The sequence below is a fragment of the Schistocerca serialis genome, chromosome 1, assembly GCF_023864345.2.
Source record: "Schistocerca serialis cubense isolate TAMUIC-IGC-003099 chromosome 1, iqSchSeri2.2, whole genome shotgun sequence".
Classification (NCBI taxonomy): domain Eukaryota; kingdom Metazoa; phylum Arthropoda; class Insecta; order Orthoptera; family Acrididae; genus Schistocerca; species Schistocerca serialis.
Window position 1 is genome coordinate 1270630108 of NC_064638.1, and position 25311 is coordinate 1270655418.

Sequence of the window (25311 nt, forward strand, 5' to 3'; positions counted from 1 at the left end):
GAGCGACCGCTACGGTCGCAGGTTCGAATCCTGCCTTGGGCATGGACGTGTGTGATGTCCTTAGGTTTAATTAGTTCTAAGTTCTAGGCGACTAATGACGTCAGCGGTTAAGTCGCATAGTGCTCAGAGTCATTAAAAACAGGAATGAAATCAATAAAAGAAGTGTTCGGAAGTGCAATAGAAATTCAGGGTTTATTTGAATATCAATGATAACAAATCTCCGCAAAAATGACGAAGATTTGTAAGATCTGCTGAATGTAACGAAATGTCTACTGTCAACTGAATATGTACTGACATGAAACTAAGGAAAGACGCAGCAAATGATTTAAAACTTGTGTTAGGACACAATGGAATAACTTCCATGTTACTAGAGAGACCTGTAGAGGACAAAAACTGTGTGAGAAGAGGGATATTAGAGCACATATAATAACTAATTGTGGAGGTTGGGTGAAAGTGCTACTCTGAGATGGAGCGATGAGAAGTGGAGAAGAAATCGTTACGGATCGCATAAAATCAGTCGGACTGCTGATGATCCACAAAAAAATAGGAGATCAACGTTTCAGTTTGCGACATACCACATTAGCGTCGCTTACCCAAGTAGGCGCATCACTTTGTGCTCCTGTTCCCTTTCCGCGTTTGTCTCCGGTCACTGCTTCAGAGCGTCCACACGCAGCTTTTATCCGATAAAGTGAAAAAAATCTGAGGAGGTAAAGTGGGGAGGAAAGCTGCCTTCGTTTACTGGCAACAACTGCTTCATTTCGGTTTCATTTTATTTTGTTTACGAACTTTAGCTTGTATTCTGATTTCTGCCTTGGTGTGTCTGTGTCTGAAGATGAAACTTGATGTCCCGAAACCTGCCAGTTTTACAACGATAAGATTTTTAAAGCGATTAACGTCCTAAGTGTGATAGCCGAATTACTGTCATAAACTTCAAATGACAACCACGAGCTAGTTTCCACTGCCACAGCGGAGATTCAAATTGGCGAGTAATAATCGTGAGCTGGAAGCGATCGATACTTCACTGGGAAAAAGTAACCAGGTAAGAATGAACACGGAAGACGAAAGTTGAGGGTTGCGTATGTATTCTCTGTCTCTCTCCCCCCTCCCCCCCCCCCCCTCTCTCTCTCCCTCGCACAAGTACGCGTACGCTCTCTCTCTCTCTCTCTCTCTCTCTCTCGCTCTCTCTCTCTCTCTCACACACACACACACACACACACACACACACACACCGTAATTTTCTTCCAGCGTTAGTAGAAACCTTGCACGTACCGACGGGTGAGGTAAGTCGTTGCCTCGGCCTCCTTGAGTGGGCTCTGTGCCTCTCGTGCCCTAGGATTCCGTGCGACATATCGTACCCTCAGAGAGCTGTTTCCTTCTCCTATCAAACTCTTTCCCCTGCAGAAGGTTAGCCCACATAGTGTGTAACGTCGTCGCTGCAGCGCCAGCTGGCGGTGGGGACTGGCAGAGAGCGAAGATATTAATACGAGAGAGGATCGGAAAGTAACGCACGACAATTATTTTCTTCTCTGGTCTTACAGCTGGGATGTTGAAATTTCACGACTAGTTTGATGTTTGCGCGACAGAGGGTACGTTGTTTACATGTGCAGCTCTTGCGAGAGAGCTCTGAACTACTAAACAAACATAGCACACATGTTACTGTCGCCAACTTGTGTAGCGCAACGAAGTGTTGTTCGATATTTGTGGGCTAAAAGGGATAAACCGAGTGAAATTCACAGCACAGAGGCATGCATGGGGACGACTGTATGGACCGTTGCGATGTCTCCAGGTGAGTGCCTTGTGGACCTTAGTGATTCACCACGCTCCGGATACGGGTAACAGTTGTGGACCTTAGTGATTCATCACGCTCCGGGTAGCAGTTGTGGACCATAGCGATTCACCACGCTCCGGATACGGGTAACAGCTGTGGACCTTAGTGATTCACCATACTCCGGATATGGGTAACAGTTGTGGACCTTAGTGATTCACCACGCTCCAGATACGGGTAACAGTTGTGGAACTTAGTGATTCACCACGCTCCGGATGTGGGTAACAGTTGTGGACCTTAGTGATTCACCACGCTCCGCATACAGGTAACAGTTGTGGACTTTAGTGATTCACCATGCTCCGGGTAGCAGATGTGGACCTTAGTGATTCACCACGCTGCAACCTTGCAGAATGCTGTAGCCACTGAGGCAGCAATTTTGAACGACCGGCGTGTGCAGCAGCTCAACATTTCCAATGGTGCGGCGTACGATATTGTTCACAACATTAATGCTGACGGCGTTAAACTTCTTCATGACAATGCTCGCCCTCAAGTTGCTGCTCCTGTTTGTGAGAAAATCGCCAAATTTCGGTGGGAGGTGCTCCAGTGTCCACCATACAGTCCGTACCTCGCAACGTCTGACCTTTCGTCAGTTTGGTCCCATGCAGAAATTCCTGCTTTGCAACAGATTCGTTTGTCAAATCAGCAATCCGCAGATGACTACTCCAATCATATGTACTTCTACGAACAGGGCATATTGAAATTGGTACCATGACAGGAGAAATGTGTTGAGAACGTTGTTGACTATGTAGAAAAGTAGATAAACATGTAAGTTCATTGGTGACTTTTTTGTTTTGTTACGTGTTAAACGTTTTTGGTAATCAAATTAGTGTGCGTTACTTTCCGATCTTCCCTCGTACAAGGTAGGTCAGCTGAGAGGGAGAGGAGAGGAGAGGAGAGGAGAGACTGTTGGACAGGCGGCCTCCCACCGTGCTCGCTGCTCGCGCTGTCATTGTGAGAGGGACAGTGGAGGAGGAGGACAGGTAGTGCAGGCCAGCGTAGCAGCAGCCGCGGGGGGCCAATTAAGAGGCGGGCCTTTGAGGCGGCGCCGCCCACCAATTAGCCGCGTGCTGGAGCCTCCAGCATCCAGCGCACAGGGCCCGGGCTCTAGCCGCGGCCGCGTCCCTCTGCCGCCAGTGCGCTTCGTCCATACTAGTGGCGATATCGCAGGAGAAGCCACGACTCACGGCGAGTTCCGAGTACTCCGCTGGCCGACGGCGTGACCCGTGCGAGTACGCCTATGCCCCATTTCAGTTGTGTTGGTCGCAGCACCCAGAACATACTTAAATAAAGGTGGTGCCGTCTTAATTACTGCTCTCATTTCAGATATCCCGCCAACGATCGAGATGGCGCCGTGTTTAGACACTGGACTCGCATTCGAGAATACGACGATTCAAACCCGCGTCCGGCCATCCTGATTTAGGTTTCCCTTGATTTCCCTAAATCGCTTCGCGCATATGCCGGGATTATTCCTTTGAAAGGGCGTTGCCGACTTCCTTCCCCCATCATTCCCTAATCCAATGGGACCGATGACCTCGCTGTTTGGTCCCCTCCCCCAAATCAACCAACCAACCAAACATCCCGCCTTGAACTAGTCCGGAACATCACTGCTGTTCATCTCCCGCGACAGTATCCCACGCCGCTCGGTGAAATGGCTGCAGCGATTCCTGGTTCTTGCTCTCAGTTCCGTGTGGAACGAACGGGTGACAGGTGACAATGCATTCGGTAGCAACTTTCTCGCAGTAACCTCTGCCCCAAGCGGCAGCGACTTTGTTTCAGCTGGAGACGTTATCGTGTAGTGAGTCACTGATTTCTGGACACGGGCAGTCTGGTCTGAGTCCTGAGATTAGAGATCGTGATGGCCCAATGTCGCACCCCTCGGGACTGACAACTCGATTAAGAAGTACCGCGTTTTTCCCGTCTGTTAGTACAACTGTTGTTGAAACTTGCTGGAAGATTAAAACTATGTGCTGCACCGAGACTCCAACTCTGGACTTTTGCCATTCGCTGTCAAGTGCTCTACCGACTGAGCTATCCAAGTACGATTCACGACCCGTCTTCACAGCTCTACTTCTACTACAACTGTTGTTACCGGCATATACATGCGACGAACGACTTTTTGGACGTTACTGTTATTATTATTATGTGTATCAATCACATGATATGTATAGATGGTTCCTCGTATTTTGTAAGAATTTACAGAACGTCATGATCATGAGGATAAGCTGCTGATTGAATAAAAACTTCTTGCTGACTACGAATTAGGATAACACAGATTACCAGGTCCATAAGAAAGTTGGGGCTATGTAGCTAAAATAGGTAATACTATGACGTTAATAACAATGTATAATTTCAGTGCGATATCATTTTCTATCGGTGAGAATTATTATAAAACAGCCACTCAGATAACATTTTGTTGTTGCCCCTGTGAAGAAAACTACAGTCGTCAATATACAACTCAAATCACCTATGTCTGAGACAGGCAAAGATTCTTTTGAACAGTTCCGTACGTCATTTGCACGATTTTTATCGAACTGGTAAGGTGTGAGTCAGTTTATGGGTAGTACATACATGATATGCTGCGAGTAGTGCTACATACGGCCAATTTACAGTTACTAAATACCACACTGGCTTAAACTGAACTGTAATTAACATTTATGTCACTAACACTACTCATTTTCTTAGTGAAACACTTAAATTTAGTTTTTTATTTATTCATTTTTTCAGCTACATGTGCTTCCAGTTTTAATTAAAAGTTGGTTTTTGGAACAGAACGAGCTGTTGAGAAGAAATAATTTATGCTACATGTTTCACTTTGCTTCTCTGCCTGTCAGATATTTTGTATTATTTGTCAAATGATTACACCGTTTTTGCGACTACACATCGAACTTCTTTCTGATCCACTGACAGCTTTACTATTGAGCAATAAAGGTTTTTTATTTTTTTATCGTTTAGTGTTGATGATGATGTGGTCATCGCTATTCTGATCAGATTGTAATAGACTACATTTAAGAAATATCATTAGCGAATGTACCCATAGTGAAGACGAGTCTACAAGCTGACAGTGAAATGTGGATGAACAACATTTCACCATTTCATGCAATCGGTACTCTCTCACCGATGAATTACCCCAAAAAATCACGCCGCAAGACGTTAATGAGTGGAAAAATGGAACATATTCTCCAATGTTTAGTGTTTTTCTTTCACAACTAGCTACGCAGCTTTAATCAATACATCGTCCCTGTTGAGTGGTTCCTGCGTCGGTCGTGTACGCTGGAGACTGCAGGCCTCGACAGCGCGCAGTGCAGGGGGCTCCACGGCTCCAGCTGCCGACCATTAGCTGCGCACACGGCGCGCTCATTAGCCGCGCACCGAAGCCGCCGCCAGCCAGCTCTGCCGCCTCCCACAGCCAGCGAGCACCTCCTCTGGTGCACCGGTCAAACTACACGGCGCACTACTGGCTCCCTTATCTCTGTTTCTGTTTAGTGGTACCACAGGTTCAGCTCTGAAGACAGAATCTGCCGCAACCCTGGTTCATGTCGAACTAGTCTGAGGCTAACTTTTACTCCACATTATCGATGTCCATCTCTACTCTTTAAGATGAGGCGGCCCGCTACGAATTCCTCTCCTATACCGACCTCTTCATCTCAGAGTAACACTTGCGACCAACGTCCTCAATTATTTCCTGGATGTATTCCAATCTCTGGCTTCCTCTACAGTTTTTACCCTCCACGGCTCCCTCCAGTACCATGGAAGCTATTCCCTGACGTCTTAACAGGCGTCCTACCGTCCTGTCCCTTCTTATTGTCAGTGTTTTCGCTGTATTTCTTTCCTCGACGATTCTCCGGAGAACCTCCTCATTCCTTACCCATCAGTCCACCTAATTTTCAATATTTTTCTGTAGCACCACATCTCATACGCTTCGATTCTCTTCTTTTCCAGTTTTCCCACTGTCCATGTTTCACTGCCATGCAATTATGTGCCCCAACAGCAATTTCTCAGACATTTCTTCCTCAAATTAACGCCTATGTTTGGTACTGCGGCAGTAGACTTCTCGTGGTCAAGCATGCTCTTTTTACCAGTACTAGTCCGCTTTTTATATCCTCAGCTTACAGAATTCCTTAACTTCATCTACTTGATAATTACCAATTCTGATGTTAACTTTCTCGTTGTTCTCGTTTCTGCTGCTTCTTATTACTTCACTCTTTCTTCTATTTACTCTCAATCCATATTCTTTACTCATTAGACTGTTCATTCCATTTAGCAGATCCTATTCCTTTCATTGAAGCCGGCCGGAGTGGCCGTGCGGTTCTGGGCGCTACAGTCTGGAGCCGCGTGACCGCTACGATCGCAGGTTCGAATCCTGCTTCGGGCATGGATGTGTGTGATGTCCTTAGGTTAGTTAGGTTTAAGTAGTTCTAAGTTCTAGGGGACTTATGTCCTCAGCAGTTGAGTCCCATAGTGCTCAGAGCCATTTGAACCATTTGAACCATCCTTTCATTGAGGATAGCAGTGTCATCAGCGTATCTGATCTCTGATATCCTTTCACCTTGAATTGCTTCTTCGATGTAAGATTGAACAGTAGCGACGAAAGACTACATCCTTGTCTTACATCCTTTTTAATTCGGGCACTTCTTTCTTGGCTTTCCACTCTTATTATCCCCTAGTGGGTTCTTGTACATAATGTATATTATCCGTTTTTCCGTATACCCTACACCTATTTCTCACAGAATTTCGAACGTCTTGCACCATTCGGCACTGTCGAACGCTTTCTCCAGGTCGACAAATCCTATTAACGTGTCCAATGGAATTATACGTTTTATAGAACGTATCTTGAGCAAGTTTAATGAAAAATCAAGAGACATTCTGTAAAACGTATAATTCTATTGGACGATGAACTTTCCACGTTCGAAACCAGCAGCTATTTGGAAAAAATTAAAGGTTCTGAGTTCGAGTCCTGATGCTGCACACAATATTAATCAGTGAATAAGTTCCAAAAGTATTTAGTTCTAGCAACTGAATTTCAGCCAGCCTCTAGAGCTGCCGTTACGAAACGTATTATGCCAGATACTGAAGTTGTTATCGTAAAGTCCCTGTTACCAACTTAGTGTAACAGAAAGCGAATGGATACCACCAGTGAACGAGATAAATAAATTTGACAAATGAGTTTGCGACCTATAAGACCAAATATATCATTGAGGCTCCCCCAGCATGATAGATAATTCACGCTTTTTCGGGCATGCGGTAGTTATGGTCTTCTTTCCCTTCAGAACGTTTAGATAACTACCTTAATAACCTTCTTTGCCTGTTACGAGACAGTATGTTGATTGTGCTCGCTGTATTCATATTATCCAAATTGTCTCAAGTCCTTTCCACTGAATGTGTGTAAACTTACAGGACATGTTAATGGAAAAGGCTGTTTTTTTGGACGAATGTTCGATTTAAAGATTAAGATAACGTAGAAACGTAGGCAGAAGCTGGTAAGTATCAGATTCGGAGAAAATTGGAAAGAGCGGGTTCTATTAAGCGGTCATATTAGAAGAGACATAAACGAAGACAGGAATGAGAAAGGAAGTTTTCTTCTAGAAAGTAAATCTGCTAGTCTCGCCACATTGTTCTAGAAGTGAATGAGAATACAAAGAGGAGAAAATATCGAGAAGAGGTGAAAAAGTTAAACTAGAAACGTTTAACTTTCAGGTGTTACGGAACCACAAAATATTAAACTGGAGACTAGGTGGTGCGATACGACGCGAAAGAAAACTATGGAACGCCATTATCAGAAGAAAAATAATTCAGAAGAACATTAGAACAGAAAAGCAGTAGAGACAACTAGCACCTTGAATGTCAACGAGGCAGGTGGTACAGGGAGCCAGAACGAATTCGTTGACATAGCAGACGTGTGGCTCAAGCGTAATGAGGAAGGAGGAGAAAGAAAGGACAGAGACACTTGTCATTGTTGTTGTGGTCTTCAGTCCTGAGACTGGTTAGATGCAGCTCTCCATGCTACTCTGTCCTGTGCAAGCTTCTTCATCTCCCAGTACTTACTGCAACCTACATCCTTCTGAATCTGCTTAGTGTATTCATCTCTTGGTCTCCCTCTACGATTTTTACCCTCCACGCTGCCCTCCAATACTAAATTTGTGATCCCTTGATGCCTCAAAACATGTCCTACCAACCGATCCCTTCTTCTAGTCAAGTCTTCTCCCCAATCCTATTCAATACCTCCTCATTAGTTACGTGATCTACCCACCTTATTTTCAGCATTCTTCTGTAGCACCACATTTCGAAAGCTTCTATTCTCTTCTTGTCCAAACTAGTTATCGTCCATGTTTCACTTCCATACATGGCTACACTCCATACAAATACTTTCAGAAACGACTTCCTGACACTTAAATCTATACTCGATGTTAACAAATTTCTCTTCTTCAGAAACGATTTCCTTGCCATTGCCAGTCTACAGTTTATGTCCTCTCTACTTCGACCATCATCAATTATTTTACTCCCTAAATAGCAAAACTCCTTTACTACTTTAAGTGTCTCATTTCCTAATCTAATTCCCTCACGATCACCCGATTTAATTTGACTACATTCCACTATCCTCGTTTTGCTTTTGTTGATGTTCATCTTATATCCTCCTTTCAAGACACTGTCTATTCCGTTCAACTGCTCTTCCAAGTCCTTTGCTGTCTCTGACAGAATTACAATGTCATCAGCGAACCTCAAAGTTTTTACTTCTTCTCCATGAATTTTAATACCTACTCCGAATTTTTCTTTTGTTTCCTTTACTGCTTGCTCAATATACAGATTGAACAACATCGGGGAGAGGCTACAACCCTGTCTCACTCCTTTCCCAACCACTGCTTCCCTTTCATGCCCCTGACTCTTATAACTGCCATTTGGTTTCTGTACAAATTGTAAATAGCCTTTCGCTCCCTGTATGTTACCCCTGCCACCTTTAGAATTTGAAAGAGAGTATTCCAGTCAACATTGTCAAAAGCTTTCTCTAAGTCTACAAATGCTAAAAACGTAGGTTTGCCTTTCCTTAATCTTTCTTCTAAGATAGGTCGTAAGGTCAGTATTGCCTCACGTATTCCAGTATTTCTACGGAATCCAAACTGATCTTCCCCGAGGTCGGTTTCTCCTAGTTTTTCCATTCGTCTCTAAAGAACTCGTGTTAGTATTTTGCAGCTGTATCTTATTAAACTGATTGTTCGGTAATTTTCACATCTGTCAACACCTGCTTTCTTTGGGATTGGAATTAGTATATTCTTCTTGAAGTCTGAGGATATTTCGCCTGTTGCATACATCTTGCTCACCAGATGGTAGAGTTTTGTCAGGACTGGCTCTCCCAAGGCCGTCAGTAGTTCTAGTGGAATGTTGTCTACTCCCGGGGCCTTGTTTCGACTCAGGTCTTTCAGTGCTCTGTCAAACTCTTCACGCAGTATCTTATCTCCCATTTCGTCTTCATCTACATCCTCTTCCATTTCCATAATATTGTCCTCAAGTACATCGCCCTTGTATAAACTCTCTTGTCATTAGGGTGTAAGAATGTCAACTTGACAGGAGTGTGACAATAGAGTGCACTGGATACCCCCAGCAGAAAATAACGGTGAGATGGTTGCTTGTCAATGAATGCGATCATACTTAGCGAACACCTTTGGAGTACGGTTTTTGTTGCAGGATGCCATCTTACAATTACATGGTTTTACTCCATTGCAGGCGTTATTATCAATACATCCTGTTTCGTCAAGATGAACTTCTTGAAAGACTTTGACAATTAATGACAAATATAGGACTTCTCGCTGTTATTGTACAGTTAAATAAACATAGCTGCGAGATGAGGTGACCAAGCTGATGTAGATTTCCTATGTATTTATTTTATAATGTCGAATGTTGAAAACGGAGACAACTTCAGTGTGAGAAATAAAAGCTTCTACGGGAACACCGACTATGTTTCCATTTAGGTAAATGTTACCGGGTTTTCGCACACATGACTTTCATCCAGTAGTCAGTAGTAGACGCTAAGCTTCCTGCAGTGTCAACGGCCGTGGGCTGTGCGACTGGCACACAGTGCTCCTTACAAGTGGCGACCGTGGCAGGACACGTACCTGCGTGGTGGTGGTCGGGACACGTACCTGCGTGGTGGTGGTCGCGCTTCCGCTTGGCGGTCGGCTGGTCGGCGTGCTGCGGGATGCCGAGGATGCCGTTGATGCTGTAGGCGCCGGGCCGCGACGCGTCGTGGTGCGCGTGCGCGTGGGCGGCGGCGGCGGCGGCGGCGGCGGCCGCGGCCGCGGAGGCGGAGGCGGAGGCCGACGCGGAGGCGGAGGGCGCGTGCGCGATCACCGACACGCCGGGGCCCGCGCCCGCGCCCGCCCCCGCGCCGCTGCCCGCCGGCGACGCCCCCGCCCCCGACTGCTGCTGTTGCTGCTGCTGCTGCTGCTGCTGCGACTGGTGCACGTGCTTCGCCTTCTCTGCCGCCTTGTTCCTCACAATTCTGCAACAGAAGACGAGACCTCTGTCAGCACTGTAGCCCGATCACCATTGGGGCAAAAACGTAGTATCAACACTTGTACAGTATACGTACAAAATACTTAATACAGGAGATGAAAACAGGCAAACTTTCAGACATTTCAGCACGTTAATATATCAGTTTTACAAGTCCAGATACCACATGCTATGCTAAAAGAAGCAGCCGACAACAACAACCCGTGCGTTGCGTCACCGTAATATGGGCTAAACAACTCTGCCTGCGAAAAGCAGGGATCCGAGTTCGAGTTACACTCCGGCCTACAGTTTCACATGTCGTTTTCATATCTTAGGGAATTTCTTTGGGATGTAGACTGGAACATTACTCAGAGACCTTCGGTGCGGGCCACTTGGGAGAATAATGACTAGGGATAGCGTTGTAAGACATCTGGCTGTAACGATTTCCCGCCATGCTCGCTCCTAGCAGTAAGAAGGCCACGTTCGATGTGCGCACTATAGTGTGGATGTACGTCAATTGTTGAAAAAGACGGGGAGCTGCTCTTCGAAAGATTAGTACTGTATGGAATGAACTCCTAATGAAAAAGAAAGGAATGAGCACGTTGTTGGTGAGTGCGGCCACTCGGCGCGGCGCGGCACGTGCAGCGCACGTGGCCCGCGGCACCTGTTGACTTCCGGCCGCGTGCGCAGGTAGCGCCGCCACGCGCCTGCCGCCTGCCGCACGCCCGCCCGCCACGCAATTTTCCTGGATAACTTGCTTCGGCGTCACCCTATCAAGGCAGGCTAACACGTGCAACGGCGGCACTCCAGTTCGTTTCTTGTCATCCAAAACGACAGTAGCGACGCCGAAGGACCAGCAAAGCTTAAACGCCGACTGAGGCATCTCGTGAATGCGGTTCGATTGGTTTAAAATGGTTTTTACGAACTGAAGTGCATGTACTCCAATAAATTGTAAAATCAGCAACAAGAACTGAATGGATTTATTATTTCTGTGTTTCCTGAGGACGCTGAAAGATCACCAGGGTTGGGAAACCGATGACGAAACGGTGATAAACGATGGCAGATGTAAACTGTGTGCCGCAGCGAGACACCAATCTCTGTCTTTCTCGGTAAGTACTCCACAGACTGAGTAGTCATCCAAGGACGATTCACGAAACGCCCTCACAATTTCACTTACGAACCTGTCCCTTACGAAGACTTCACCTTAATAGATAATACGTCAGTTTAGTTCAACACTTGCAAAGTGAATACATAAACAAAGACAGAATCTAGTTGCAGCCACATGAAACTTGAAGTAAATTGTATGGCAAACGACCTCTTCATCATTTTTTTATTTTATTTATTTTTATCTCCTGAGTCTTAACGCTAGTTTGATGCAGCATGCCATGTTTTCCTACCTTATGCCATTGGTTTCGTCTGCACCCAACTTCTGCACACGATCTCCCCTATAATCTGAGTTGGATATTGCAAATTTCAGTCTTTATTTGCAGCTGTTATTTTTCCACCTTCTGCTGATTCTTCCCACGTTAAGTCCACGGATTTCATAGGAGACGTCCGACTAACCCGTTCCTTTCTCCGGTAAAGGACGTCCAATCTCTTTAGTACTTCTTCATTTCTGACCTTACCTTTATTTGTAAGAATCTCTGTCAGCACTACATTTCAAACACTTGCCGTTTCTTCTTCTACACACTTCCGACGACCAAAGTTTCTCTTCCGTACAATGCTGTGCTCCAGACGTACACGTCCCTGATTTCTAGACTAATATCTGATACCAGTAGCATTCTTTTAAGAAATAAACCTTTCATCAGTGCGCCACTCTCCTACTCTTCATTTTTTCCATGTTTCCATCGTTTATTTTTAAGCAATGTCTTGTGCCAAGAATGTTACTCGATCCGTTCAACAAGACTTGTCGACATCCAGCAAGAGAGACCGTGTCACCTGCGAGCCTTCGCAACAGAACCAGTTTCCTTTGCACTTTTATCTGTCTTCTGAAATTTGCTTACACTTCCTCCATGACTTATTCGACGCACAAGTTGGATCACAAGCTGTCAGTTCTTTGATACAAAGACGTAATGAAGCTCAGCTCGTAAGAGATAGGGCCTAGGGGAGGGCGAGTAATTCTGCGGCCAGAGCGTGGCAGAGGGTGCTGTGGCGACGCCGGCGGGCGTGCGCGCCACGCGCCGCGCCGCACAAAACATTCGCCACGCCGCGGCGAGTGCGCATGCGCGCGGAGCGCCGGGGCGGTTGTCGGTCACGTGACCCGCGAGCGGGGAGCTGCCGCGGCGGCGCCTGCAACGCGACACCGCTGCAACCCTTCAATTAAGTAATGACGTGATTAATACGAGCGCCGCGCCTGCGCTGCGACCAATCCATCATCAATTTCCCTAATGAATATCAAAGCGGCCAGCAGGCAGCAGGCAGCAGCCAGCAGCTCGCAACTTGTTTGCCGGCGGCGCGGCCGCGTGTTTCGCTTTGGCGCCCGGCGTGTCGAGGCAGGACAGGGGGACAGCGGCGGTCAGCAGTGCAGTTCGCTCAGCCCATTGACGCTCGTGTGGGAAGGCACGTGCGTGTCGCCGAGGAAACTCTTCGAGCTTCCACTCGGACCTCGAGCTGAATCCAAATAAATACGAACCAGTAGCAGAAAGGTCCCTGTCTCGTACCTAGGATAATATGGTTCTCCTGCGCCAGGACTCTTCATTTGATATTTTCCTTTGAACTATTTGGAGTTTGTCTGTCGTTATCAGTGCATCTGCTGTTTGAGGTTCAAACGACAGTGGCCGAGCACTACACAAAGAGAAAAATCGAGCACTTAGAAGTCGCTTGTCTCTCTTTAGAACGAGACGTGACGCACAGAAACAGGAGGAGGACATGACAACAGTTAAATACCGCAGGTGTCGCAGCCCTGCTGGTTCTAGCACAGCTGTGAATCACACTGCTTGTGTTCTGTTCGCCGGCCGCGGTAGCCGAGCGGTTCTAGGCTCTTCAGTCCGGAACCGTGCGACTGCTACAGTCGCAGGTTCGAATCCTGCCTTGGGCATGGATGTGTGTGAAGTCCTTAGGTTAGTTAGGTTTAAGTAGTTCTAAGTTCTAGGGGACTGATGACCTCCGATGTTAAGTCCCATAGTGCTCAGAGCCATTTGAACCATTTTTTTGTTTCCTGTTCGTGGCGCAGGGTCTGGTATACTGAAACAGTTCTTAAACGGCCACACAAGCAAGAATGACGACTTGCGGGAATTAAAACAGCAAAACGTGGAAAGTGAAGAAAGACGCAACTTGTTTGTTTCTTCTTAATCGTTTCAGTGTACATCAACAGGAAAAATGAGTGACTGTAAGCCTCTGTACAGGCCGTACGTTCTCCTTTCATTGCTTACGTGAGGTGAGACGAACATTCGACGCTGTAGAATCGTTCTGCACTGTGTCGCAAATGCTTGTTCTCAAAGGTGCGAATACCGTTTAGCGATAAGGTCGCCTTCTTCCCTCCGAAGATCTCAACAGACCAGTGACAATTCTGGTAGTACGTCTCTCTGGTACCCTGCAGTCTCGCAGTCTCCTTAAAGTGCGATGCAAACCACGCCATCTGGCCATTACTTGGCGTAGCTGCCGGCCGAGGGTAACAAAGCAGGACTATCGCCTAAAATCTTCACGCATGAGCAGGTAGGGTATCGATACCGGTTACCTACGACTCTCCTTCGCTGCAGCGGTTAACCATTCGAGCATTCTTGCGTTTACGGGAGGAAGAGGAGAACAGATGAAAAACAAGCGAGTGCAACACAAAACAACTGACTTCAAAATTTCTAATCAAATAGAACAAAAATATTGAGAAGTTGTTCGGCTTTTAAGAGTTCTGTTAACCACAGAAGTTGGCTATTCCTGATCACGAATGCCAAACAAAAGGACGTCTGTGGTGAGGACTCTATAACAGATCAAGCAGATGTTTGGAGCATCGTGGTTTCCTTCCAGTTCATGAAAAGCTTCTCACTCTACGGCCTATCACGTTTCTGGAACGGATTCCCGTGAAAAACCGCGTAACTTCCTTTCTGAAGTCATGATGGTGGAGCCACTACCTAGTAGGACGAAAACCAATGGGCCGACAACCAAGAACGGTACACGCACTTTGTGTGTGTGTGTGTGTGTGTGTGTGTGTGTGTGTGTGTGTGTACGTGTGACTCTCTCTGTAGGAGAGTGTATTCCACGTGCCCTTGAACTCGAACGTTTGCAAAATCTTTCGAAGCTATATTTAGTTTTATATCAGCTACCATAAAACACTGTGTAAGTGCTGAGCTGAAATTCTATGTTTACCTGTACGGACACCTTACTTCATTAGGGCAATTAATCGACATTACGTAGATATTGATGTTAATTACATAAATACCGTTTAACGAAAACCATTACGTTGTCTCGTGAATATTGTATTGTTGGACCTAATATTATACTCGTATTTACATAAGGATGACTGAAGTGATAAGAACCCTAGGAAATAAACCATACACATACAGCACTGATAATGCGAATTTTGCCGAAACCACTTGTGTGAGCATATACCGGTAATCAAAGGGGGCCAGTTCTTTCTCACTGACAGACCTGAAGCACAGGTAACTGAAGAGAAGGCAGTCAGCAGAAATCCTTCCGACTAGGTGACTGGCGACGGCACAAATCCGGTCGGAGCGTTGGCTGTCTGAGCACTGTAGCGCTGGCTGCATCGCGGCTACCGCAGGGGTAAGCCTTCCAGGCCGCTGTCCAGTTTACAGCAGAGCAGCGGACGCGTAACGTCACGCAAATAATGCTGCAGACAGTCGACCAAAGAAGACAGAGAGAGAGTGAGAGAGAGAGAGAGAGAGAGAGAGAGAGAGAGAGAGAGAGAGAGAACTATCTTTATGACACAGGAAACGTCTGAAAAGTGAAGTGGCAGACCGAAGCAAGTGGTTCACAATTCTTAGTTATAACAACGCTTCACAACTTTCAGCATCTGAAACATGACGAACAGCTCAAAGTCCAACACATCTTTGTTATTTTTTATAATCACTATCCACCCAAGGGATTGTTAATATCCTAATGACATACAATTGTGGTGTTTTAGATTTTGTTGTATGTGACATCCACATCAGATCGGATTAACTGGGAATGTCCAGCATACATACGGAAGGACAACGCGAATGATCGCAGGCTTGTTTGAGTGGCGAGAAGGCGTCGAAAAATCTAAAATGGAGACACTAGAAAAATGAAGCAATAGATTTTGCAACCACCTACTTAGAAAATGTCAAAAACCATCTTGAGAGGGATAAATTTCGAATATTCTTCGGCTCCACACGTACTTTTCCCGCAGAAATCGTGCATACAAAGTTAAGATAACAGCTCGCAGAGAGGCTGTATTCATAAACGGAACAGGGAGAAATTTCAATACACGCTATTAACAGAAAAAAAAACACTGAGACACACTCATCAAAATGAAACGCGGAATATAGAATAAAATGTAGTTTAATTCAAGAGTAGCATTTTGACACCGATTAACCTGTAAATTTTACTGTTTCAGAAGATGATAATCAGGTAAGTAAATACAAAACATCACGTCTACTGTTATTGCACTTCTATCTACTTCGTCCTTCCTTCTCTCCGTGTGATTGCTCATTAGTTTCGATTTACTTATCGAACACAATCTATCACACCACAGTGACTGAACATTAGTAGAGTTTCTCGTGCATCAGTTGTGCAAGATGAGACGATTAGCACGATGAAGTTAGAGCCAGACGATACTATACTTGAGGTATCATTTTTCAGTGCTTGAACGTGTCGTTTATTGGCTTAGACAGTTGTTGCAAGAACTTATCGACGTCATGATCCATATTGATTGCAGCAAGAAACAAGTAGTTGTGAGACCATTGTATCGCTGAGAATATTTTCTTGCAGCCATGCTCTGTGATACACTATGCAACTGTCCCAACGCACGTATGACCAGACTGGTAAACACTATGACAAAGTAAGTATATTCAAGGAAAAAAAAACTATTCAAGGGGCAAAGCCCTAATTTTATGTGAGCAGAAAGACGAAGGAAATCAGGAGTAGCCTCCATTTAAAGAGAGAAATAAAAAAGTCAAAAGCACCTGAGTGGACGGCGATGTTGCTCTCATAGATCCAAACACAGTACCAACAACCGTAGCATCTCGTCCGAAATACGGGTTCACCGTCCAACCACTGCTCGGCAATGGCCGCAACGGCACCTTACGATGGCCAAAAAGGTGTCAAACGTGTGGTATTCATCCCATTCGTGTAGTATACTGAATTCAGTTCACTTGTCATCACTTATAAAATCGTCACGGACATTACGAAACGCCATTTCCATTATGGTGGCGATAAAGGAAATAAGCAACAGTAGTAGCGTGCGGGGCAGTGTTTCACCAGCATACATCGCGCCGAACGCTTCTGACGGAATTATTTACAATAACAATCGCGAAACGCGTTGGCCTGGATGCTCTGACAGTGCGACCGCCGGATGACAAACAGTGTTTGCGGCCGCATAGGAAGCGCCGCCATAAACACTTTGTTGTCGCGGGCAAACAGCGCATTAGGGAGCGCACAAAAACACCGCTTCCATTGCGACGCGACGCCAATGATCATAATTAATGCCGGCCGGCGTGACGCGCGCCCATTGTTGTGTTTCCAATAATTAAATATTCGGCGCCGAACTAAACGCGGGGTCCGTAATGAGAACGCCCCGATTGTGAAATGTGCGAATAAATTACGGACGAATGGCCGCGACGAGTGCGCGCTTTTATATTATTTAGCCGGGCGCGCGCCCGCCTGCCGTTCGGCGGGGAGAGTGGGGGCGGCAGCAGTTGTGTCGTTGTTGTTGTTTTTTGTCCCCGCTGTTGTTTGGGGCCAGCGGCGGAGAGGTGGGCAGGGCAGTTTTACTGTCGCCGCGTAATGAGATTCTAATATAAACGGGCGCGGGAGGCCCGAACAAACGGAAGCGGCGGTGGGCGCCGGTTTTTCATTAGTGTGGCGGCCTGGCCAGGCCATAGCAGGGCAGGACAGAGCGGCGCGGGCCCGCGAAATATGCGACGGCAGCGCGCAATGGCGCCTGAAATGCGCGCAGCCGGCTGGCGTCGGCGTCGGCGTCGCGACGCGCTCCACTGCGCGGCGGCCCGCACCTGACAGTCGCAGCGCTCCCCGGGGCCGCTTTGTGCTCCAAAAATGTTACGGCCGCGCAACCATCTCGTTTAGCGCCGCCTCCCCCGCGGTGCGCGAAAAACGCGCGCTGCAAACTTTGGTACAGTCGGGCCCGTGTGCGCACTCTGTTCACCGCTGCAGCGTGTGTCATCGCTTCAGTCCCCCCACCCCGCGTGTACAGAATCTAGTTCCCCGACGTTATTGTCTTCTCTGTCCCACGGTCTATTTCTATGTGAGGAAGAACAATTGTAGAGAAATGCGTGCATAGCCGTACGTGAACTTATGAGACAAAATCACACCTTAGTACAAAAATTCCCTACAGTAAATCCGTGGACGAGATATAAATAAATAACAGAAGCGTATTAGTGGTCTACGGGTAGTGTCTATGACTAGTAAGCAAAACTTCCTCGGCCCCGAATTTGAACCCAGCTACCCGTTAAATTTAGAATAAAAATCGTCTGTATTGGCGGCCGAAGGCATCCAGCATAAGAAGTCACTATCGTTCTGTCAACGGCCTTGTTAAAGAGGGCGGAAGAGAGGGTAGAGGTTCAGGGCACTCTCTTAACCCTTTCGGTGAGAAAGTGACCCTAAAGGCAGAAGAATCGGCACTGATCAACGTCATGAGCACGCAAAGGGAATGGAAAGTACAGCAATAAAGACACATAATTTATAACCGCAGGACACGTTGCCTGTAACTGAAAAAGCATCGTGATGACGTCTTCATTGCCAAAACAATCTAGAATAGTCCCCATTCGGATCTCCGAGAGGGGACTGCCAAGGGGGAGGTGACCATCAGAAAATGACTGAATAACCAACGAAAGGATAAAGCGCTACGAGTCGGGGTACGGAATGTCAGGCACTTGAACGTGGTAGGGAAGCTAGAAAATCTGAAAAGGGAATTGCAAGGGTTCAATGTAGATACGGTGGGGGGTTACAATAGTGAAATGGAAAGAAGAGAAGGATTTCTAGTCAGTTGAGTATAGGGTAATATCAACAGCAGCGGAAAATGGTTTGGTGGGAGTACGGTTCGTTATGAGCAGAAAGATAGGGCAGGCAGCGTGTTACTGTGAACAGTTCCGTAATAGGATTGTTCTCATCAGTATCGACAACAAAGCAACACCGACGACAACAGGTCAGGTATACATACCGACGTCTCAAGCCGAAGACAGGGAGATGGAAAACGTATATGAGGAGCTGAACGGGTAGTTCATTACATAAAGGGAGATGAAAATCTAATAGTCATGGGGGATTGGAATGCGGTTGTAGAGAGGGAGTCGAGGAAATAGTTACGGCAGAATATGGGTGCAGACAATAATTGTATTGTAATGTTTGGAGCCGCTGTATGTTCTGTATCTACACAATACTTTGGCTCCGGTCGTAGTGTACTGCCTGTTACGATACGTCGTAGTTCGCTACACGGCCACGTTGCCGCGTCGAGTAGTCCCCCGTTCGATATGTCGGAGGAATACAACGTTGCGAATGGGGTTTCCAATTAGAAGCGATGAAATACTGGCTTGTCGTACCGTGGCAGCATCGAGGTGGGGTCCCACGTGACACTGGATATTCGAAACCCACCGAGAAGCATGTCGTAAATTACGATTGTGTAGGCGTTTCTATTCCTACGATTCCAGCGCCATCTGTGGGGAAACGAAGAAAATGCTTCAGACAAAACTTATGTAGACTTCACCGAAGAATTAACTTGACAATGAACTGATGAGAACTCCCCTCCTTTATGTTTAACCGTTTTGGGACCAAAGAGGATTTTCAGTTAGCTTGAAACGGTACAGTAGTTTCCGCTCCATAAGCAGCGGGTTTTGCTGCTCGCTCGCACCGGGAAATACAAACAGAGGCGGCTCCGCCGCCAATTTTATAACACGACGCGGCCGGCCGCGAGTGCAACAGAACCCACGTGGTCGGGTGGAAAGAAATGTGTCAGGCTACATAATACGTATTTACATGTATCGTGTATTATGCATTTCTGGTACGTGAATGTGAATCTGCACATGAACTTTCCTTATCCTCCTCACACCTTTCCGTAAAGCGTGGCCAAATCTTAGTTGGGAAGTAGTTCTGTAGTATAGCAGTGCCAACCTCACTACTGGGTAGGGGATCAGAGAGACATCACAGGCAGGTAAAAGTCAAAGACTTTCCAGTGTCACAAGATTTGGGGTGGAGCGGTTGGTCACGGCCAAGTGGTTCGACCACCCCCTCCACTGGGGCCCAGGGAGACCTCCGGGTGCCCGCCATATTCAGGGAGTGTTACAGAAGACGGGTAAGTGAGCAGACGTGCCCTCAGTGCGTCTGTCTCAATGTTCACGCATGGAAGAGAGGTATTTGAATATTTTTACTAATTCTTTTATTTCTAACTTCGGATTGTGTAAGGAAATGAATGTTCTCGTTTAATTTCGGAAATTTGACCCCCTGTGTTAATGTATCTGGTCCCCAGTTTGCCCGTTATCCTACTCACATGGTGGATGTCCTATGTAAAATATTGGGGAGACTTTGGTGGTATACATTTGGCCAACGCAATTCCTTCTTGCCCGTAGAAATGTGCGTGCAGATTAGTATATAATATACCCGAGCTATAAGTTGTAAGATTGTAATATCTGTAAACTGGCACAATTGCTGCAATTGCTGTAAAATCGAGTGATAATGTTTAAAATAAATAGGTAATCAATTGTCATCAATCTTTAATATACCCTAAAAATCACAAAGAAGTCAAATTAAAGGAATTCATTTAAAGTAAAAGATATAGAATGCAGGGACCCAGATATCAGCGTGCGAGCCCTCCTGCCCCTTGCCTAGTATCGTACAGAATAGGGCACGCTCTCTAGATAGCGGTCTCAAGCTCCCCTCCCCAGTTATCCGTTGCGCAATTTTCATTCAGGGCTTGACCACATCAACTTTCATCTGGCGTCCCTAGGCAAGGAGGTTTGACGGTAATCTTTCAAGGTTGAGTAACAATTTGCTTTGCATATCCAAAAGAACACACACCACACATTCATACAATTTGATTCTCCGAGCTGGCCAATGAATCCACCTTCTTCAGTGCGGATGCACAAATACGTCCGACCTCCTGTGAGAATCTCTGAAGAGCGAATATGGTGGAAATGGGCAGGGGCTGCGGACGGGTGGCGCTCGATGGGAGAGTGGCGCGAGCCGAGGCAGCCCGTGCAGCGGCGATAACGCTGTGGCCTGGGTGGCGCAGTGGCTACCGCACCTGCCTAATAAGCACGAGATCCCGGGTTCGAGTCCCGGTGCGGAACACATTTTCACTCGTGGCCGCCGATCCCGCGTAATGTCCCAGTGCAGCTGACAGCAGTGATCCCTCCCCTTACCTCTCTTCCCCTCTCCACCTTCAGTTTACATGTGGTGTACATCAGCTGCGGACTGTGCACGGTGACACAGACCTGGCCGGAAGCGCGGCCGGCTCACGCCGCGCCACCGCAGCCAGCCTCCGGGCTCATTAGAGGCCGGGGCGCGCGCCCATCTGTCGCGGGCAGAGATAATCGGCATCTGCCGCCGATAAGGCGGCTCGAGTGCCGGCAGGCGGCTCTGCCGTGATTGCCGGCGGGACGCAGTTAATTTAGGCGCCCCGGACCGATCACGGCCGTAATTGAATGTTTTGCTCCGGCAGAGGTTTGCCGTTCAGCATCGAGTGGGGCCCTAATCTCGCAGCTAACTGCTCTCGTCCCGTCTCGTATCGCATCGTATCGGAAAACAAACCGGTAATGTTTACATCAAACAGGGGCAAATTACTTTCGAGGGAGCTATCAAAAGCGTTGCTACTCAAACGTACCTCACGAGTGTGGTTACAGAATCGATACGGTAGGAGAAAATGAAAAGCCCAGAAACCGACCACCCCTACATCTGGGTCCAGTCGAATCGAATGTGCGATCGTTCTTAATGCAGTAGGGTAAGTCGGGGAGGGCTAGACCACTCGCCGGCCGGAGTGTCCGAGCGGTTCCAGGCGCTACAGTCGGCAACCGCGCGACCGCTACGGTCGCAGGTTCGAATCCTGCCTCGGGCATGGATGTGTGTGATGTCCTTAGGTTAGTTAGGTTTAAGTAGTTCTAAGTTCTAGGAGACTGATGACCACAGCAGTTAAGTCCCATAGTGCTCAGACCCATTTGAACCATTTAGACCACTGGGTGAGACGGACCAGCGGCGTTATGTCACAAATGCGCCGCTAGAGAGTAGCTCACGCTACTTGTGAAGGAGCTCTTTTGTGAACGTAAAAGGATGCAAAAGTGTTGCTGTGGTTTTTGTGCTACTTCTCGAGCAAAATCACGTTCTCTGTTCTGGTAAGCCGAAAAGTCTTATTGTGTAGTTATGTAATTTTAATTTTAATTGTTAGTTAGCATAATATCGATATATCGAAGCAGTTTCTTTTTTTAAAAAAAACTGACATAAAATAGCCACCAAGTTCGCTACATTCAGACAGAAGTCAAGAGAGATGGACCATGTGTTTTTCATGTCGGAGAAATGGATCACAATTAAATTTAGTTTAGGTGCTAATGGAAGTTGAATTTATATTTTGAGGGAGTGCTAAATAATATGGGTTTTTTAATAACTGGTTCTGGTTAAAAACCCATTTCACGCCCAGGAAACCAGGTGGAAAAGTATTGCCTGTATATTGTGGACAAACTTCTCATACAAGCTGTTTGGAAACTTTAGAGTTAGCAGCGCAGCAAGGGACTATTTTAAAGAGTCTGCCTCTAGTTTGGTTGCAGCCCCTGGATCGCTCATTTTTCAAATAACTAAAGAGCTATTTTTACAACGCTTGCAGCACTTCCTTGATAAATAATTTAGCGAAGATAATTAACCGTTTTCAATTTCGAAGTGGTAGAAGCGACTTCAAGGCAAGTGGAATAATGCCACTGAATATTGCCGCAGTCCCGGACCAGGTTTATTTGTCGGAAGATGTGCATGTGCCAACAAATGGAAGAGCTCAATCTAACGAACAGGCCAACCAAAATACTTAGAAACTCATCAAAATTCCTAGTGAATTCCAGCACACGGAAAGAGCAGAGTTACCTGCACAACTCCAATTCCTTCACTGTCGCAACTTCGGACTCCACTCCCACTAAAACTTCCAAGATTACACTTCGAAACCGACTACTCTTAAGCCAACTCCTACAACTTTGAACAGAACCAACAATTCATTAGAAAAGCCCATGTTCAATCAAGATTTACAATAAACAAATAAAACTATTTCCGGCTAAAATATTTACTAGTATAATTCTATACTCATTACAGCATATTCCAAAAAGAAATATGTTATTTTCATTGACTCTTTTCTTCGTGCACAGCCGATTTTACATGGTCCGTCTCACCCAGTACTTCTCTCTGAACATTCGTGGGAGGAAAAAATAATGAGAATCTTGAAGAATTTACTGTGCACAATACAGGTAAGTCCCAGCATAAAACTGCGCGTCTTTAAACTTTGATTAACTTCTGACAGAATTTTCGTATAGTGTATCATATTAATTTAGTTACATTATGAGCCACTGCCACTTAAAATAAAAGAGATTTGATGAAATGAAAATAAGCATGAGTGGTCCATGTCGCCAAACACTTTTAGATATGTGACGCCGCGCGGGATTAGCCGAGCGGTCTTAGGCGCTGCAGTCATGGACTTTGCGGCTGGTCCCGGCGGAGGTTCGAGTCCTCCCTCGGGCATGGGTGTGTGTGTTTGTCCTTAGGATAATTTAGGTTAAGTAGTGTGTAAGCTTAGAGACTGATGACCTTAGCAGTTAAGTCCCATAAGATTTCACACACACACACATAAGATATGTGACGCAAGTAAAAATACTTCCATGTTGATAAGAATATCACTCTCACATTACGAGAGTGCTGTCTAGTACCTACACCCTCATGCGTCCAGCGTGTACACTAATACGAAAACATCGCAGTAAAGTATTGCAGCTCATTTGGGAGCTTCATCTGCACCGTCATGCGAGTTTTCATAATACCGATCGATCAAAAATTATTTAAGGCACTAAGTGAGTATAGCATTTTATCCTCGGCATAAAGTCATCAGTCTTCTGCTGCTTTGATGTGGCGCGCTGTAATTTCGGCTCCTGTGCTTTAACTATATTTGCCTTCTACAGCTTTCCATAGTATTCAGTTATCCCCCGATGTCCAATCACCGTCTGTCTTCTTCTAATTAGTGTTTCTTTCGGCCGGCCGGAGTGGCCGTGCGGTTCTAGGGACTACAGTGTGGAACCGAGCCACCGCTACGGTCGCAGGTTCGAATCCTGCCTCGGGCCTGGATGTGTGTGATGTCCTTATGTTAGTTAGGTTTAATTAGTTCTAGGTTCTAGGCGACTGATGACCTCAGAAGTTAAGTCGCACAGTGCTCAGAGCCATTTGAACCATTTGTTTCCTTCGCACTCTTCTCCCGGCCAGCTCTGAGGAGAAACGCTACACATCGTATTTCGTCAGTCCACTTACCTTCAAGTATCCTTCTGTGTAACACTTACGTTATTTTCTTTTCTCGTTTGCCCATATTGAGAACAACAATCGAATACCTGCTTCGCACATTGCCGCTGTGTACGAAATGTGTCAAAAGGTAGCGACAGGAGATACGTATAACGTGACCAAAAAGTATTAGGAGAACGTATTTCCGACAGAGCTGTAAGCTCTCGCCAGAACCTCTGCCACTCTCGGTTACCTCTGGTGGATGCAGACCGCATGTATCTGTCGTACGCACGGCCACCGTGTATTCTGTGCAGCCGCGGCCTCGTCGTTAGCCGCTGCGCACTGCCCACAGGCAACTGCCGCACACAGACTGCTGACTCGGTTTACTGCGGGCTCGTCACCAGACAGACACTCCGGCGATTCCCTCGGAAAACACAACGGCGCGGCGGCAAATCGCATTAGCGACGGAAATCGCCCACCGGAAATAAAGTTAATTTAAAATTTCCGCGGCCAGGGCGCGGTCCGCCGGAAGACGCACTCGCGTCTTCCGCTTCCGGTCTCCGCAGCCCACCTCGGGCGCCGGTCTAATTGATAGCGTAATACTAAATGGCAATTAATGTTAAGTGGCGTAGAATGAATGTCTCCGAAAAGTTTAAGACGGCGGCGGCACTAGCGGCGGAGATCGTAAAGAAAGGGGGAGGTAAAACTTGGCGGCGGAACAATCTGGCCCGGAGGGCCCCTCGGGGACACATTAGGGCGGCGCCGTGATTGGTGGGCCGCGGGTAAACAGCCGAGTTATGGCCGGCGGCGGCGGCGACGCCAACTTGCGCCGCCAGTTCCCGGCAGCGCCGGAAACAATCGCCGCTCGCTCCGCACTCGGGAAGCACCTGGGGGGAAGGAACTACGATGACGGCGGCCATACGGGGACTCTCCACTTGTGTCGTTGCCTAAATGTCCACGAATACATCTACGTCTACATTCGTACTTGGCAGGCTACCGTGCACTGCGTGGCGGAGGCTACACTACCGTCAGCATAAATTTCACCTCTTCCTATTCCATTCCCGGGTGGTACCCAGAAGGCATGGAGGGCGGGGGGCAGATAACGGTATATTTCACTACGAGAACGACTTTACCAAATTCTGGCGTCTTGATTAGCACGCGATATGTATGTTGGATGAAACAGTAACGTCATTAACTCTGTTTGAAACGTGTGCTCTCTGAATTTTGTGTGGAAGTTTGATCGCAATCTGCCTTCTTTCTCCCAGTGGCTTCCACTGCAGCTAGTCATCTACTTTCCATTCTCGAGCAGACTGAACAAAACCCTTCACAATGTGGGATTTTTCTTTGATTCTTTGCTATCGACTGTGATAATTCAACTTGGCAATGGTCCCTGACCAACGAATAATAATCCAGAATTG

The 25311-nt window shown here is 46.8% G+C and overlaps 1 protein-coding gene across 4 annotated transcripts in view; it reads right to left on the reverse strand.

The window, feature by feature from the left end:
• Positions 1-25311, reverse strand: part of LOC126419484 (paired box protein Pax-5-like) — a 264283-nt gene that overhangs the window by 42460 nt on the left and 196512 nt on the right. For all 4 annotated transcript variants that reach the window (XM_050086684.1, XM_050086676.1, XM_050086691.1 and 1 more), the window contains exon 4: positions 9958-10316. In XM_050086684.1, the coding sequence (XP_049942641.1) occupies positions 9958-10316 (359 nt within the window). The remainder of the gene's footprint in view (positions 1-9957; positions 10317-25311) is intronic.